Source organism: Scleropages formosus, chromosome 20 (assembly GCF_900964775.1).
Source record: "Scleropages formosus chromosome 20, fSclFor1.1, whole genome shotgun sequence".
Taxonomy (NCBI): domain Eukaryota; kingdom Metazoa; phylum Chordata; class Actinopteri; order Osteoglossiformes; family Osteoglossidae; genus Scleropages; species Scleropages formosus.
The window spans coordinates 11053531-11071959 of record NC_041825.1 but is presented as its reverse complement, the minus strand read 5'-3'; the positions used below and the strand labels follow the sequence as shown (position 1 = coordinate 11071959).

The 18429-nt window shown below is 41.1% G+C and overlaps 1 protein-coding gene across 5 annotated transcripts in view; it reads right to left on the bottom strand.

The window, feature by feature from the left end:
* LOC108927080 (neuronal-specific septin-3-like) overlaps positions 1-18429 on the bottom strand; it is a 50163-nt gene that overhangs the window by 16191 nt on the left and 15543 nt on the right. For 4 of the 5 annotated variants that reach the window (XM_018740113.2, XM_018740122.2, XM_018740145.2 and 1 more), the window contains 2 exons: positions 6680-6886; positions 99-227 (listed from right to left, as the gene is read on the bottom strand). In XM_018740113.2, coding sequence (XP_018595629.2) covers positions 99-227; positions 6680-6886 — 336 coding nt within the window. Of the gene's footprint in view, positions 1-98; positions 228-6679; positions 6887-12067; positions 12379-18429 lie in introns of those variants that run through there. The other variant, XM_018740128.2, reaches the window with a different exon arrangement.

Here is an 18429-nt window from a genome sequence, read left to right as displayed (position 1 = left end):
AACCCCATTTAAATCTATTTCTTCATTTATCATCTCATCTCCTCCACTCGGTAATAAAATGTTCTCTATAGCGGCTTTGTACCACCTGGAGGACTTACCATGGCTTACAGACTGCAAGTGGACTGTCTTGTGGATTTTTTCCTCATAATCTGGCGTACAAGACTTTCTGCTCACTTTGGACTTAAACAAGGTGTTCATCAGCGTTGACTTTCCGAGACCACTCTGACCTACAGAACAAAAGAGGAAGGTCTCAAATGAGTATCATTGCAACTTTTATAAAATCAAAGAACATGCTTTAAATTAGGGTGTCACAGTGGGTAGTGCTGGTACCACAGAGCTCCTGAGCTGTGGTCTGGACATGGGTTTGTGGTGCTCTGGTTTCCTCCCACAGTCCAAAGACATGTCTTTCAGGGAGACTAGTGACTCTAAATTTCCTTTAGCATATGTATGTGACAGAGAAAGTGTGTGTTTGTGAGTGAGATTGTGTAGTGGACTGGCACCCTATCCAGGGTGTACCCTGTTTCATGTCCTGTGCTTCTGGGATAGGCTCTAGACCACCATGACCACACATATGACCATACGCAGAATAAGTGGCCAATGATGATAAATCGGTGACAGTTCTACACTAAGGGAACATTTATGCCAACAAACTAAGAGCTCTAATAATGATAATGATGATGATAATAAATAATAATATTAATATGAAGAAGAAAAAGAAGAAAGTGCTATTGTGCCCATCTTCATGGCACATTCCTGTCATGTAAAAATACCTGCAAGTACTTGAATATATCAACTGTATTTGGTAAACAAATAAGGTGAATTTACTCCTACAGCTGTTGTCACCCACATTGCCAGCTAATCGGACTAACTTTCCATGGAACAGGTGAACAAGTTTGGTCAGCACATAAAGAACCTAATTTGCATAATGAAATGATTACGCAAATTGCTTACGACATAAGCAGACACGTTCAAACAAAGGTGAATAAATTCAAAAATTTCTTTTGCTTTAAACAACAAATACAGGGTGAGGTGAGAAACATTACAACAAATGAAAATCCCTTCCAACAGCACTCATATGCTGTAAGTCCATCAAACCATCCCAAGTCACATGATGGAGCACTAATGAGCCCAATGACTTTATCGTTCACCGAGTAGCTGAAATATGAGGGCATTCAGGAGCTGTTTGTACATACATGAATAGTCAAAATGAAAAGAATGTTCAGTGGATTTTGTGGTTTTTGTGCAGTTATGCATTTCTGGAAAATCTCAAAGAGCAGACAGCCTTCTGCACTACCTTTCATTATCGGTCTCTCGTTGAAGAGCAGCACACGTTTCAGGTGTTCACCCTACTGAGTCACGCAGACACTCTCTTCCACATGACTGTATTTAAACCCCTCTCTGATCTCCTCTTGAATCACCAAACCACATGAAAGCGGAAATAAAGAATGGAAACCCCAGAAAGCAGACAACCAATGAAGTGTGCTCCAACGATCTTGTTTATCTGAATTCTGCCAATGAAGGAAGAACTCTAAGATGGGTACAACAACATCAGATATTTGTGGGATGTTTTGGGTTAGTGAATCCATAGCATTAGATGAGTAGCGTGAGGCCAGCTCAACCACAGAAAGCTGTCAAATGATAAATGCACATGACCAGTGTGTTTCTCATCCCTGAGTTGAAGGGTCGGGCAAAAAGTGACTTGTGTGTGTGTGTGTTTAGATCAGAATTTTCTCCAATTTCTGCTTTTTTCCTCCAACCCTCTCTTGCTAATCAAAGCAAGAAGAGATCATGTGACTTCACCCAAAAAGGTTTCGTTTACATTATCAAATGCATGACTCTTCCACAGACTCTTCAGTGCTGGACTTAAGCCTCTAAACCAAGATTCGCAAATGGATTTATCTGTTTAGACTTTGGAAATGGTTGATTTACTTTTAATATAATTTACATTTCAGCCCTCATTCAAAACTGCGGTACAAAGTCTCTTGGATACAGAATGAAAATGGTGAAGGTGTTCGGCGTGGAAGGGCCAACGATGCACTCGTGGTTTCTCCAGTGGGACATTGAGAGAGGAGCGTGGACTGGTCCAGCATGCTCACTGCTTCCTGAAAACAACACTCAGCATCCTTTATCCCCGCTGTGCTCGGGCCGCTGTTACACTATCTTTCCACTCTTTTCTGACTCTCCCAGGCCATCCTGTACATGGCTCTGGTTTTACCAGGAAATGCCCCTATCCTGCTGATTATGCCCATGAAAAGGCATGGCTTTGACTCAGCAGAACCAGCAGAACTGAGAGCTACTGTGAGTAACTACGCCTACAGTGCTGAAACACATGACTGGAAATACAGACAGGAGAATTTCTACAACATCCGACTGCAATTTGGCATACCGTGTAAAAGTGCCTTGCAAAATAAGAGCAAAATAGGAGCGCAGTGAAATATAAGATGAGTCATTACTACTGTACGTGATGATTCATTTCCTTTACCCGCTGTAACCGAACACGAATCGATATATTTCAGAGAAACTCCTCCAGGAAAGGGGGAAAAAAGTATTTCTACGTACTGAACTTTTCTTTGAAAACCTGGCAAGTCAGCTTGGCTGTGCTGATACTGCACTAGGAGTGTAATACTTTTTTTTATGTCAAACGTAAAAACTTGAACAGTTTAGATCCAGAATAACAACCATCTTACCCCAGTATCTGTTGAACACAATGATTTGGAAAAATATCATATCATTTATCCATAGTGATAAATGATAATTATCATTTGATGATTACTAATTATGATCATTGATAACTAAGTGATTACTAATGATAAAAAGTTAAATATGTATTAGCTCACTACTGTATGTATGAAGCTATCTACTGTATGAAGCTCACTACTTTTTTTAAATATGTATTTAACTTTTATGGGAGAACAAATCCACACCTAATTTCCAAGAATGTCGAGTGTGTCGTTCAACATATTATGTCAGTATTAAAACCCAAGTGCTTGTACACATGTTCTTTGTCAACACCGAGAGAAGGAGAAAGAAAAATAAAGAGCCAAGACTGTGTAAAAGAACATAGCCAGCATTGTATTGTTTGGAATAAAGTTTCATGCACTTGGAAGGAAAATGAAATCACATGAAGGAGTCTGATGATAGGCTGCGCTGGAGGTGTGTGGCTTTTATACCTTAAAAGGAGTCCAACACACCAAGACAAGGTCAGCAACTGTCAGCCACTTCTGTGGATTTATGAAACACACACACTGCAGTGCAGCAACTATCCTGCAAAAAAACCCATGTTTCTCGGTGCGCCAAGATTTGGCTATTCCAGTTCGGTTAATTCGGTTAGATAGACTAAGTACCAATATTTAGCTGATCACAAATATTTGCAAGGTATGCACTTATGAACATATTTTTAAGTGTAAATGTAAATGTACACATAATGTAAATGTAAAGTGCATACTGTGTATTCAAAAAAGATATTGCTGAGATCTAATTATGTGCACGGTAGCGTAGAAAAAAATGATTCGATCTCCTATGCAATTTAAAATGCAAAATAAGTTATTGTTTGTTGTTCTGGCCTGTTGATTCACATGAGGAATCCTGATAATCTTGCACACAGGGTCCTGCTCAGTTTATGAAGCTCACTACTTTTCCATGATTCCGAATGGAAAAAAAAAAAAAAAAAAAACTGCGATGCTCTCGAATGTATCCATAATTTCAGCATGTCAGAACATCCCTAAAACAGAATATGTTGAATTATTAGCTGAGTTGACAGACTTTTCCATACACATGAGCTCTACAGCAATAACACACATAGCCACACTGTTTATGTGTGTAACTAGATCTGCTTCTCTTGCGAAATAAAGCATGACAAGAAAAAAGACACTATAAATCTATTTCCTACTGACAGTACAAGTGAAAGGAGTCAGATCTAAGCCACACACTTGTAGCCATGGTAAAGAGGTACGCTTAGCATTCACTCTGCTAGTGTAGCTCCCAGACTGAAATTCAGCATGGTACTTTAATTGCTCCAGTAAAATATCCAAATATCCAAAGGGACAGTTGGCAGCGTAGTGGTTAGAACTGCTGCCTTTGGACCTGAAGGTTGTAGGTTTGCATTCCATCCCAAAGTATAGACCGCTTGAGCAAAGTACTTACCCAAGAAATTTCTCCAGTAAAAGTTACCCAGCTCGCTAAATAACTGTAAGTCATTTTGGAGAAAGGCATCAGCTAAATGAATAAATGTAAAGGGATAAAATGGTAAGTTGTTTTGGACAATACTGTTAACTGAGCCTCCGTGCGATGAACTGCTGTCCGTTCCAGGATGTACTCTGACTAGACAAGCTTTACGGCTCCGGGATTGGCTCCGGACCACCGCGACCCTGCCTTGGACAAGATGTTATCGACAGCGAGCGAGCGAACGTTATCGGAGCAACAAAACAATACAAGTTACAAACTTGAAAAGTGATGGAGCCTGTGACCCAAAACAAAATATAGACATATTCTTGGACAACACATGAAGCCAGTTAATATGAACCTGGAACGGACTCCAAACGTTTCGCAATCCGACAACTTTTCGCAGTCTCACCAAGGCAGCTGCCGCACTGCGAACCCAACGACGAGAGCAGCACTTCGCAACCTGCTGAAACCGCGCAGGACGTGAACGTGAGGCAACGCCCTGGAACCGGCATGGTCCCGCAGCACGAGAACACTGCAAGCTGCTCAGCGCTGCTGCTAAAGCGGAAGGGATGGGGCAGAAAAAAAGCCCCTCTGTCTGACCCAGTAATACTGTCTACTCTTTTGTTGCACGTTCCTGAAAAAACAGGGTCATAATATAATCCATGCAATGCTTGTTAGCATAATGCATGGAGCGCAAACGCCAGTTGCCTGCAGGGATCAAGCCAGTGAACCACAATACCACAGGACAAAGTACAACATCTTTCAAACCCTTCCATAAATTTGGGTACAGTCAAGGCAACTGCAATGCACTCAATTTTTTCTGTTTTTTTTTTTTTTTTTTTTTAAATTTTTTTCTAGCATTAGAGACCCAGTCACATTTTCCACAGCAAACTCCCGCAAGGAGCAACAGCTATGAAACGAAGAGCCGTTGAAGGCACTTCTCCATAAAAACTGCCCGTATTAATTGTACAGTCTGCTAAGAATGTAAACTGGCTTCAAAACAGCAATAATATGTCCATGCTACGCAGCTCGAATGTGAAGTCACAATACGGAATAGGACTCGGGCTCCCGCTCTTCCTGCGAGAACAGATGGTGGTTTGGAAAAGGCCATGGTGGCACAAGCTGGTGTGTGTGCGTCTGTGTGTGTGTCTGTGTGTGGTGCACTGATTAGTCATGCAGGAGGGGCTCTGTATTCACAGGCAGATGTCCCCGAGTTCAGTGTTACTCAGTGAAAGCCATTTTGTCTCCGTGATTGAGACAGTTTCAAGAAGTGTACAGGTATGTGCAAGGCGACATAAAAAAAAAAAAAAATGTTGTAAGCGTTTGCACTCCACTTATTAAATCATAGTCCAGTTTTGTTTTTATGGATGCAGAACTCATGCTGATGCAGAATAAGAATGCTAAACACTCTTGAACATGTTGAATGTTGTCATTTACTGCCTATAACATTTACATTTATTCACTTAGCAGATGCTTTTCCCCAAAGCAACATACATCTCACAGAAATCACAATTTGTGCATTACATTAGAAGGAAGAGACATAGATGTCTCTTTATAAATCATATAACACCAACGTGGCACATGCTGCTCTGTGTTTGGATGGGGCAAAGAAGAACACACAAGCAGCGTTCGTGACGAATGTTTTACCGAAACACCAGCACGCGGTGTTCTCAGCCTAAGAATCGCTTTTCTCAAGGACCCGCACCTCAAGCCCGCCTGCTTAACACCCCTGGCTTTCTCTTTTCCGCTCGCAAGCACGGTCACCCCATTATTTTCCCTAGAAGAGCCCCCAGCGGTTGAACACGTTATTTACAATTTACCTATAATCCAACAATTTACAATAAACAAATCTTCCTGCCCAAACACAGAGTAACGTGGGTCGATACAGTATCATTACCTAAAAGCTCATGTTTCCAGCTTCATTTTAACGCTTATATTTTGGATTACACAGTTATGTCACACAGTTGTTCAGTTTCATGCTTAAACTTATACAGCTAGTGACTTTGTGGTGAAGCTGCTGAAATGTTTACAAATGCACCACGGACAATCAAAATGGGTTAAGTGACATTATAATAAAGCCAAATGAAATGCATTCAGGCAGAAGGGATGGTGCCGATGAAAGTTTTGCAGAAAACAATGTCGGAACTTGTTAACGCACAATATATGGCCACATTTGTTACTATGCCTGTAGAATATTCATTGCTTTTGTTTTATTTGTGCTTTAATTCAATGCAAACTAATGAACTATTCTGATTTTATAGTACATTTGAGGAACTAATTTTTATGGAATATTACGTAGCTTTGTTTTCAGTTCCGCCGGAAATTTCATTGACAGGGAACAAAATTGTATTTGCGGTGTTGCTTCAGTATCTTTCTTGGCAATTGTTTCAAAAGAAAATATTTACTTGTATGCCTTAGACCCCTATCTTACATGGATCACAGTGAAACACCTCGGCTGGGTAGAATACACCACGTTTTTGAGAGACCAGTTGTAACACTTTGACACATGACTTACCTACAACCATGACATTGAACTCAAAGCCAGTCTTCATCGCCTTGTGTCTCATCTGATCCAGCACGGCTTCGATGCCCACATAGCCAAAGAACCCGTGATCCCTGGTGTGGTCCTCTAGGCTGGAATTGCTGGTGCATGGGATCTCATCAATCTTCTCTACCTCACTCTCCTCCATCTGGACTTGTGGCTCCAAGCCCTGTTGCGTGTCTAAGGAGGAGAGGTGAGGAATAAAGATGAGACTCACCCTCATGTCACAGTACAAGAGGATGTCCCACACATAGGCGGTGAAAACCCCTCAGCTCAGGTAATAATCAGTGGGAATTAATGACTTTCAAGTATCTGTAAAGCCTTCGGGTGAAATGTATTTATAACAATCATGTAGCCACAGAAGAGATACCATGCACATAGAAAACCTCAGACTAACATTTTACTATTTGTCTGCTTAAATGATACTCAAAAATTAATCAAAATTTAAGCACCATAATCTGGATTTTTAATATGCCTCAAAAAATACAGCAAGTATCAAACACAGTAAATGTATGCAATTAGGGACGGTGACAAAATAAATACACAATTGGTGATGAACAAAAGCACAGTATGGTAAATACAAAGACGTTGAAAGACAATCAATGTGATAATGATTTAATCTTTTAAGATTGTAATAGGAGCAATAATTAATGTTTATTTCTTTACTCTTTAACAGATTAGCCGTAAAATACGCAAAGCTTTGTGATTTCAAGAATTCAAATAGTGTAAGTTAAAAAGTAATTTGATGCAGTAGCAGTTTTAAAATAAAGATTTTGCAAATGACCCATCCTGGGTGTGTCCCCTCCCCCTCCAGCCTTGCGCCCTGTGTTGCCGGGTTAGGCTCCGGCTCACCGCGATCCCCGTATGGGACAAGCGGTTCAGACACTGTGTGTGTGTTGCAAATGAGGGTTAAAAAAAATAAAAATCTGTGAAAAAATTTTCCCAAGACCTTCATGGTATCCAAATACACACACGCACACACACATTTTCTGAACCGCTTGTCCCATGCGGGGTCACGGGGAACCAGAGCCTAACCAGCAACACAGGGCGTAAGGCTGGAGGGGGAGGAGACACAGCCAGGACAGGACACCAGTCCATCACAAGGCACCCCAAGCAGGACTTGAACCTCAGACCCACTGCACCACTGCGCCCCCCTGGTATCCAAATAATATATGCTAAATAAAACTATACGTTTCTGTTTGACGCATCTCTCTCCTGACCATCTCGTGATCGACGGTACGTAAATGTGTTATGATGTCTTATGAAGTGGCCTTTACAGAAAGTGTTAGCTAACACTCTAGAGTTGTTGATATTGCTTATGAAGGTGTTATGGCTGTCCTGTACAGGGACCTTCATCAAAAGATGTAGTGAAATGTGCCAGTTTCATGTTCATAGTAGGCATAATAATTATTTCATATGAACATGGATTTCCTGTACAGGCCTCAAAAAATTAGAAAGACCAAGGGACCCAACTGACCATATGTGTTACTAGTACTGCTTCATCCTTATGCTCTATGTAGATCAAGTATTCTTCTTATGGTTAAAGGTTTTCATGATCACTAAAAAGGGGACTAGGAAGGAGATGATAATTTACATACTCTAAGCCATAATCCTTTTCAAAGCAAAAGCTGCACTATTACGGGATCCAACCCAGGAATATATCCTAAATGGAGAAAAATTAGAAGGCCTTATCTGGATGGGGCACAAAGATTAAATTCTCAGTGTTTTAAATGATAAGTCTGGGAAGCTCACTGTAGTTAATTTGTGAGGCCATCCTGTTCTTTTAATTCCACAATGTGGCGTCAGTAGCTATGTTACTCAAAAATTCAATAAGAAGTCATAACTCACACAAACCAATAAGGTATCATGAGAAAACATGGTTCCACTGAAAGCCCTGCCAGCTTGGACAAAATGTTAAACAATGTAAAGTGCACATAACAGTCTTCCTTATAGACAAGATGGTGCCAAAGAAGCCATGTAAAGAATGTCATTCCTTTGGCTTTCCCAGAAATGTCAACTTCTGTACTGATAAGCTTCTGTTTGATAAGCTTGTCTTCTGGGCACAAGGAAGGAGACCACTAAACACGAAGACCCTAAAGCCTGCAGGAAACAGTTGGGAGGACCAGTCTCCAATGGCCATATTTATTCCCTGAATATATGGATCCAGTATTCAAAAGTAAAGTAAGAATCAGCACAGTTGCTAAATCAGTGGTCCTTGATCTCCATCGCCATGGAAAAGTCAACTAGCCCATATAAATCACAGGGATCGAATACTAAGATCAGCACTTGATTTCTCAAGTCTTAAGTACAGTACTGTACTTTCACTTCCTAGCATTATGGTACAAATTATGTTGATCTGGGTCACTTTTTGTACCTTTTTTCTGAGCAATATATCTCTTCTCCTTGCAGCATGTTCAAGGGCAAAGGAGAAGTTATACGGAAATGATTGAATCGCTCATATCTTGTTCATTAAAGTTTATTATGAGGATATTACATTTTCAGTGTCAACAGTTCAACGGAACAAGTTTTTTTATTTCAAAAACTAAAAAAAAATAATTTGACATCATTTTACAGTTCAGAATTTTTTAATCTCAAGGGGTGTCATTTGCAACTGTTTATCAGTAGACAGTCACGGTGGCCTAAGAAAAGGAAAAGGGCCGAGTACAGATTATGAATCGTGAACAAGTGAGGTAATTGCATCTGAGTAATAATGATAAAGATCTGAAAACCAAAGAAACAGAAAAGGGATTCTTCTAGTCCATAGGAAAAAGTGAGAACACCTTGAATGACGTGCTTTACTAATCCAGCATGATCCCAAGTCTTATTAGTCATCAGTGAACCTGCTTCCACATATCCACGAAAGTATTACTCATCTTATGAGCAAATCAGAATGCAAGAAATACACTGAGACACAAATTCAAAATTATTACCACTAAAAGTAGTACAGATACCACGAAAATACTGCAGTACAGCAAGACTTTTTGCTAATAAGGTATAAGAAGTCTGTGAATTGTTTAAAAGCTATGGCAACTGCACAGTTCCGTGGGAGGAAAAAAGGAATCTGGCCTTTTGCGAATTGAAGATGATCGTGAAAAAGTTTTCCCTTCCCGGGAGGCGGTTGGAGCCCCCTTTTTTTTTTTGTTCGTGCTCTTTTCTGTAAAAGCTGGCCCCAGCAAGCAGCAGGGGTGGGGTGGGGGGAAGGGAGGGCGACACCAGGGGAGGTCAGGGGAGGGGGCACCGTAAACCAGGAAGAGAGAGGGGGGAGGGGTTCCACGTCGTACATACTCAAAGGAAGGATGGGCAAATCTGGAAAACAAGCTGTTGGGGCTTCTGGGAAAGGCACCGAGGGGTTGGACACACCGCAGGCCATGGTGAAATCACAACAGCCGAAAGGGGAACACCGCTAGTATGTGACTTTTATTCGTTCTCAAACACTTCGATTAAAACTTTGGGAGACATCTGCATCTACGTGTGTGTGTGAATTTTCCTGCAGGGATTAATAAATTAATATCGTACCCTATCCTGTCATGTGCACCTCTGCACATGTTCATGAAAGACTGCCAAGGACTTGCATGGGAAAATATACAATAACTTGTACGCGGAGGCTTCGGAAAATTAGCTATTCAATATCGACCGAGTTTCATTTCGCTGCAGTTTTTTGAACCTGATGTATTAGCAAAAATCTGTGTATTTAAAGGTTGATGCTCAAATTAATGGCATTGGAATAGACAGTTTTCAGAAATGCCACATGTTGAGTTCCTATATATTTAGAACTGAAAACTGAGAAGCTGCATCATTTTTCTTGTTGAATATTAGCATTAAACATCTCTATGTAGCTTGAGAAAATGCACCTGAAAAGAGGGCTTAATTGGACAAACTGACAGCGTCCTTATATGTTAGGAAAGATGAGAGTATCCCTGAAAACACAAGGAAAAAACACATACCACACTCATATATTCAGCTTATACCTGTTTCCCCATCGCGTCACTGTACAAAGCAATGTTTAATATATAATAATAACATGTCAAATTCTGTCATCAATATCTTACATGTCAAATTCCATCAACAACCCAGTCAAACAGGACTAGGTTGCAGGGCAACATCTATAAAGGTTGCTCATTACAGAAATTTGGTATAAAAAACACGTTGAAGATAAGATTTCGCAACCTCAAACCTACACATTTCAGTGTCTGCGGTCATAAAGCTCCCTAAAATTAAACATTGCCACGGCTGGGCCCGACAAGGATCCTTGTGTCAGTCTCCTCACAACAAGTACAGTATATGTGGCACCGATGCACGAAACACTACAGAAATGTGTTTTATCAACTGTGCCATGTTTCCGGGGTCTTCCAAGGGGGAAAAGGGTGTCACTGCTCTCCGAAGAAGAGCCCAGCGAGGATGTCAGTACACTGAGGGCCTTTTCCAGAAGACACACTTCTAAACTGGCTCTTCTGCCATTTGTTTTTTTTTTTTTAAATATTCGCAGCTGGAAGGACAGATATCGATCTCGCAACATGACGACACAAATCCTCCGCTTCCTGGGAGAAAAGAGTTCCACACACTACATACATAATTGAAGTAATATAACTCAAAACCAATTGCAAGATATGGAACCAATTCATCAGAAAAGTTTCACGAGCATTGTTTAGAAAAAAAAAAAAATCCTTATCCCACTCAGTCATATGTTTTTACTTAAACCGCGCTGCAAAACAGTAATCATTTATATGGATCATCATGTTGTTTTCGCACGAGTTCGTACGTTTCAGAAAGTGAGCCTTTGCGTTTTCAACTCGCAATTACTTGTAAAGCAATATGAAATGTGGAAACGGGGATTCCATAATTCCCCAACGACATATTCACAGTGAATTAATTAAGTGAGCTTTGGGTCCATGCCAGACGCAGACCTTGACCTCATTTTCAATGTAGAATTTCTTTCCTTTTTTTTTTTTTTTTCTTTTTACTTGCAGTTGGAGTTTTGCAGTCTGACCATGTTACCGAGGATTTGTTTCATAACGAGTCAGAGTTGGGGATGGAATAAGTGCAAACTGTTATTCGGCATCGTTTTTCAGAAACACTGACGGAGAAGTGCCAAATAACGCAGAAACTTAGGCTTCTGGGTGCAGTACGATGACAGCTTGACATTACAAAAAAAAAAACGTGAACTGCGAACCGCCCTGCTGCACTTCCTTTATGAAATAAAAGTTACCCTTAAAAAGCCTCAAGTGTGACCCAGTAAAAGCTGATAAAAAATACAAACTCTCCTTGTCCGGGTACTTTTCGCTTGGGTTCCTAACTAACCACGCTGCCGTGAGCAGCATTCGTCATTCATTCATTCATCATTCGCATCAAAATGATCCCTACCTTTTCTCATTCACAAATCTCTCCGTCTGGCGCCAATTTCAGGTTAATCCAACGGTTGCGGCGAGGACCCGATGAAGCGAGCCGCTGCAGTGCAGGGCAAGGCGATCCGTCCCCGCTCGCTGCGCTGCTGCCTCCTTCCTCCGAAGGGTCTCTGCTGAGGGTGTGAGGAGCGCAGCCGCTGCGTCTCCCTAACGCTCTCCCGCCCTCGCTCTCGCGCTCCCCAGCGCGCCCAGCGACTCAAGCTGCTCTCAGTCATTCACATGCAGATCAGCGAGAGGCTTCCACGGATCTGACAGATTTGCAGGCCCAGCCCCTGTCGGCACCCCCCCCCCCCGAGTCCTATAACACTCCCCTCCTGCTTCCCTCTGTCTCCGGCCCCACGGGCTCTCCCAGAAACAAGTGTAGCTGCTGGCAGGCTTCTCCAGCTAGCTCAGTAAATCCTCGACAAACTATAAACAACAGTAAGGAAAGACTCATTCTGCTCTGAACTTTTCTTTTTTTTTTTTTAAATATTCACATAACGGAAACGTGATAATTGTTGTAATTTCTCCGTGGATTAGATATCCGAGGGCAAAAAGGCAACGTCCTGTGGGCTGTTTTTCAGCGGGCAAACGCGCCGTTGTCGGCCTTCTTTTTTTATCTGTACCAAAATGCCACAGGTTCCTGCGCAGGTTGGTTTGAAATGTACTTGTGAACTTGTGTCGGATGGCACAGAGAAACAGCTGTGCCCTAAGAAGGTGTTACCTGTTAGTCAAATAGATAGAATGCATCCTCCTCACTGTCCTGGGAAAGCATGTTTGTTGGTCTCGGGGATTCTGAGAGAATATGTTTCTGATGTTGTTCTTTACATCACTTCTGCCTGAATTTTCTTTTACTTGTATACGATTGTACACTCTGACGTGGTGTTTGGAGGTTTTGAACAATAATAAACACCGGAGCTGGCATGTGCTCCCGTGTTCACGTGGGTTCCATGGGTTTTCGCCCGGTGCTCTGGTTTCCTACCACAACCCAAAGACGTGTTTCAGATGAAGCGCAAACGAGAAAATGCACGTAGTATTCGTGTGTGTATGTGTGTGTGTATTACATTGCTCTGCTGTTTAAATTAATAATTGCAGGGAGTTATTGTAGTCTCTCAAGCTCTGTTGAAAAGCGCGTGCAAAATGAATAAATGTAAAAGTAAATGTTTTTCATATTTTGAACAAAGAAGCTTCAAGTTTAAATTATGTTCTCAAATTAAGGTAACGGGTAAGTTGCAGTTGACATTTCTTCTGTCCACTCCAGAGCAGTTTCATACACTCAGCGCTCTGCGTAACAAACACGGAACAACTCCTTCAACTTCTCACATACTTCCCTTAATACTTTACAGTAAACAAAATCCACATCCAAACTTCATCCGAAACCTTCAGCGGAAAAGCCAAAAAAGAAAGTAACTGTCCAGTTTAAAACTGCCTTAAAGTTGCCTTTTTGGATATAGATCTACAAAGAAAGAGTGTAGAGGGGAAAAAGATTCTTATCAGGCTGCAAGTACACTAAATTTCCTTTTTCTGAGCTCATATTAACTGGTAATGACAACATTGTGTGGTTCCATAAGAAAAATCTGTCACCAAATCACAGAGAGCTGCATTTATTACATTGCTAATAACCAGCGAAATGTAAAAGGTACAATGATTGAAAAGGATTTTAGGCAAAGCTGATCCCAGTTTAAGTATGAAGGAGAGGAGCAGTAAAAACACACACACACACACACACACACACACACACACACACACACACACACACACGTAGCAGGGTGCAAAGGCATGTTTAACCTCAAGCGCAGAGATTATTACTTGGCCGATGTGTTTCCATGTCTGTAGGGTCACTGCTTCCTGTTTGTGTTTAATCATCACTACTTCGCTGAGACCCCTCTAAACTAAACACTTCACTGTTTTCACTCTTTGTTCCTTTCGTTATTACAAATTTGAGCATATAATGACAGCACAAGCACTATATGAAAAGTCTGAGTACCCACCAAAGTAATTTATTAATTAAATAATGCAACTTACTTTATACGCCTTGATTTTCATAGCAAAAACACCTTAAAACAAACAAAGTGTGTTTATTCACTTTCAGACAAGACTTCTTGCTTAATGGAAAGGGATATTTGAACACACACATTTTCAGAACCGCTTGTGCCATACGGGGTCACGGGGAACCGGAGCTTACCCGGTAACACAGGGCGTAGGGGGAGGGGACACACCCAGGACGGGATGCCAGTCCGTCGCAAGGCACCCTAAGCAGGACTCGAACCCCAGACCCACTAGAAAGCAGAACCGTGGTCCAACCCACTGCGCCACTGCGCCACTGCGCCACTGCACCCCCTCCCGGATATTTGAACAATTTGTGCTAAACAATCATTTTTGCACACAAAATTGCAAACGCGGCGAAAGGCATCAAATTGTATTAACATAAAATGTTTTTGTTTTGAAGGATTGAAAGCAGCATTGTCTGTTCCACTTTATGCTGTGGTTCAAATATCCATTTTCCTCCTTTTCAAAACACAGAAATGCTGCTGGAAAACAATTCCAGGCTCTGCATTCCCATCCCACACTGTCCCCCTTCACCACAGATATAGTTTGCTAACACTCCATTTATTCCAACAGCTCGTGGCCTTTTTTTCCAAGGAACGGTACGAAGAAAAAACAGTTTCATGCTATCACGAAAACTGCCCTGGATAAAACTGGAGTGTTTTGTAATATAATACATTTTCTTCTGCCATAACAAACACAATTGCTCATGAAATCACATGTCTAAATACATTCGGTGAATAGCAGACACCCCGAGGTTACCAGTGTAGTTCTAAACCATGTCTGTGGTTGCCAGACCTGAGCACAATGATTCTAACTGCAAACAATTTCCAAACTATTCCTTATTTTCATCCCACTCATAACTTAATCTTCTATAAGCTAGTAATTTGAAAGCTCAATAGTCTCTATTATTCCTCAAAGAGTTATTCACAAAAAACGAGAATGAAGACATATTTTGGGAGCTTACTGAAGTTATTTGAAAATAAACAGTTGGCTTTTCCATTACTGATCCAGACGCTGAAAACAAACACCAAAGCCCTACAGGACAGTTTTAATGAGTGCTGCTTTTTTCTAAATCTAAAAAGAAAACTTTGCTTTTGCAGACCTGCGCCTTCAGTGCTGCCTATTTTTGACTGTTTCTGCTGAATACTTGAAAAAATAACAAACAGAACAAGTGAGAAGGATAAGACAACCACAGAATAAGCCAGGGTCTTTGGAGGAAAAAAGAAAAAAGAAAAAAAAAAACCTTCATTCATACCTCCAGACTGTTTCCCATAAATGAGACCATTTCCCATAAACGTACCGGTCCACTTGCTTGTCCCATCTAAAGACCCCTGCTGGTCTGATCACTTCCTTGATTGTACTTCTGAATTTCACACCACACATCATCAATGCCCACTTGACCCCTGCAGGGTCACGATGGTCCAAAGACTATCCTATAACCCTAAGGCCTGAGTCAGGGTACCAGTCAATCTTATGACGTTCACATTCACACAGAAACACACACACACACACAAAATGGGCAATTTCGAGACACCTCATTTGAAATGCATTTTTAATTTTGTTTATTCATTTAGCAGACATCTTTCTCAAAAGCAACTTCCATTGAACACTAGATAGTACTTAGCCCATACCTTTTTACCCAAAGTGACTTACAATGCTAGATACACAATATATAGTTAATCATTCACCTGTGGACCAGTGGTACACGCTCTAAAGCAATTTAGAGTCACCAATTTAGTTGAAACACGCTTTCGGGCTATGGGAAGAAACCAGAGCACCTGGAGGAAACCCACGCTAACACTGGGAGAATATTGGCAAACTCCACAAAGACTGAGCAGGGATCGAACGCATGTCCTCTCGTGCCACCCAGGTGCCGTGAGAGAACCGAGCAGGGTTCTAATGCATTCCCAAACGCACAGGCAGTCTCAAAACCAAATCAGAACATATACCGCTAGGCAAAAGATTTGGAGTGTTAAGTCATGTATTCACACAAGGTTTGATGATCCACCACACACCTCTAAAGATTTACATGCTTGATCCATAGAATGACACCGTGAGACCTACCAGCTGCTCAATGGCAAGTAAGACATTTTTTTTCGTTTTGTCAAAATATATTGGTTTGAAAAGAAGCCATGCTGGTGAGGAATGCAACATCTTGGCATCTGACTAGATGTCCCAAATGTGGTTCCCATCCTGTGTTTGTGCTCAACTGCCAATGAAATAAAACGTGCACATATTTCTGGAGTCTCCTTATTAAACAGTGTCTGTGTGCAATCTCACGAGGTTTCAGCTAATAATCTCAGACATTCTCAGAGAACTCTCTCGAAGAGTGACCAACATGCTGCTTTCCTTCAGCTATTGTTTCACGAAAAGCAGCCATTAATCACGGAAATTCTACATTGTATTTAATGCACGTTTAATGTACTGACATTGATGGGAAACACAGGTCATCACTACCAAAGTAATCTATGAAAAGACATCTCCCAGCTAGTCAATTACTCTCTGTCAGGCTTGAAACATCATTTTACACAATGTTTACACACTTCTATACTTGTATAAACTTTCGCAGTATTCGAATTTGTGCTTCTTTTTTTGCAGTTCACTGTTTTTTCAAGCTTCTGCTGAACCCCTTAATTATATGAGCACATGTCACAATGGTTGTGCTTGTTTCATTCAAACGGTTGTCAGGACAACTTCCCAGAGGAAGCTGGAAGTGTCATGTTACCTCAGAACTAAGACTCATCGGTGAGAAGAGCAAACTTGAGCATTTATGCAACTCGGAAATCAGCTCAGTGACAACGGTTAAAAATTAAATCAAACTCTATATTTTGGGTTGAAAGAGGTAAAAGAGTTTCCCATATTTTTTTTTTTTTTTTATGCTGTTTGCATAGTTTCTAAAGGGAGGATTGAAGGTTTGCAGCCTTATGTAAGATACCAAGAACCCAGCAAATAAAGGCTCAGCAAAGAGTAAGATCCAAAGTGGCCTATACACAGCAGTCATGTCTTAAAAAAAGCCATTAGGAACCAAGTTAAAAGCAATTTTTACAGCTATATTTGCAACACAGTTACAAAGGCATTTGGTTTTGATATGTTTACTGCACAACACTGCAAATGTCAACAAATGACTCAAAGTCTCTGGTCTTTCTTTAACTGTGACATTGAAAACACTCAAAATAAAATAAGCACTTCCAGTTCACACACTCACTTTGACCAGGTGTTTAGATAAACTCATTATTTATACTGAGACACGCATACCTGAAGAACTCGCACTTACAATATGTAGCCTAAAATTCAGATAATGGACGCATGCTTACGAGAAACCCCTTAAGGGAACGTGCATTTAATTTCAAAATACGAACTTTGGTGAGCACCGCATAAGGTGTGCAGCCTCCCAACCCCATGTGGCGTGGCTTTTCCTATGCATCTCAGCTGTCTCGTTGCAGTGCGCCCGCTCACAAACATCTCTCAGAAATCGTGTGACTTTTCATCATAACAGAAAACCATCATCATCGCACCATAATAAGCTGTAAAGCAAAAAAGATTTACAAGCGAAAAAGGAAAGCCTTAACTATCACGTTAAAACTTTAGTTTAGAACTGATAAAACATACAGAATTCTCTTAAAAGGCGACATCATTACAAATCACTTTGCGTGATTTGAGTTACATTTCATTTTTTGCAGATATTTTATATATTTGAAATACAGTATATTTGCGGAGAGGGGTTACGAGCATCTCGAGTGATGACAGCAGCTTCACTGTGAGAACTGCTTTGTTAGTTATTTTGGAGATTTTATTTACATTTAGCGGTAAGGATGGAGGGGGGCGCAGTGGTGCAGCAGGCTTGGCCAGGGCCTGCTCTCCCGTGGGTCTCTGGTGTTCAAGTCCCGCTTGTGGTGCCTTATGATGGACTGGCATCCCACCCTGGGTGTGTCCCCTCCCTTCCAGCCCTGCACCCTGTGTTGCTGGGGTAGGCTCCGGCTCATTGCGACCCCGCTTGGGACAAGCAACCTCAGACAATGTTTGCGCGTGCGGGTAAGGATGGAATTTTGCATGTTAGGTGGAAAAAATAGGTAATTTTGAGACTCAGTATTGCATTATTTGCTTTTTCTCACTTAAATTAATCATTACTAAAGTTTGTTTTAAATTAATAGGCCATAAAAGCAATTGTGCAGAAACAACTTATGATCATTATGCAAGGTACAACTGTACTACTGCAAGTCAGGCACACGTCTGCGGCAATGGCATATCGCTTCATATTGCTTATGTACAAACTGTAATGCACATGATACACAT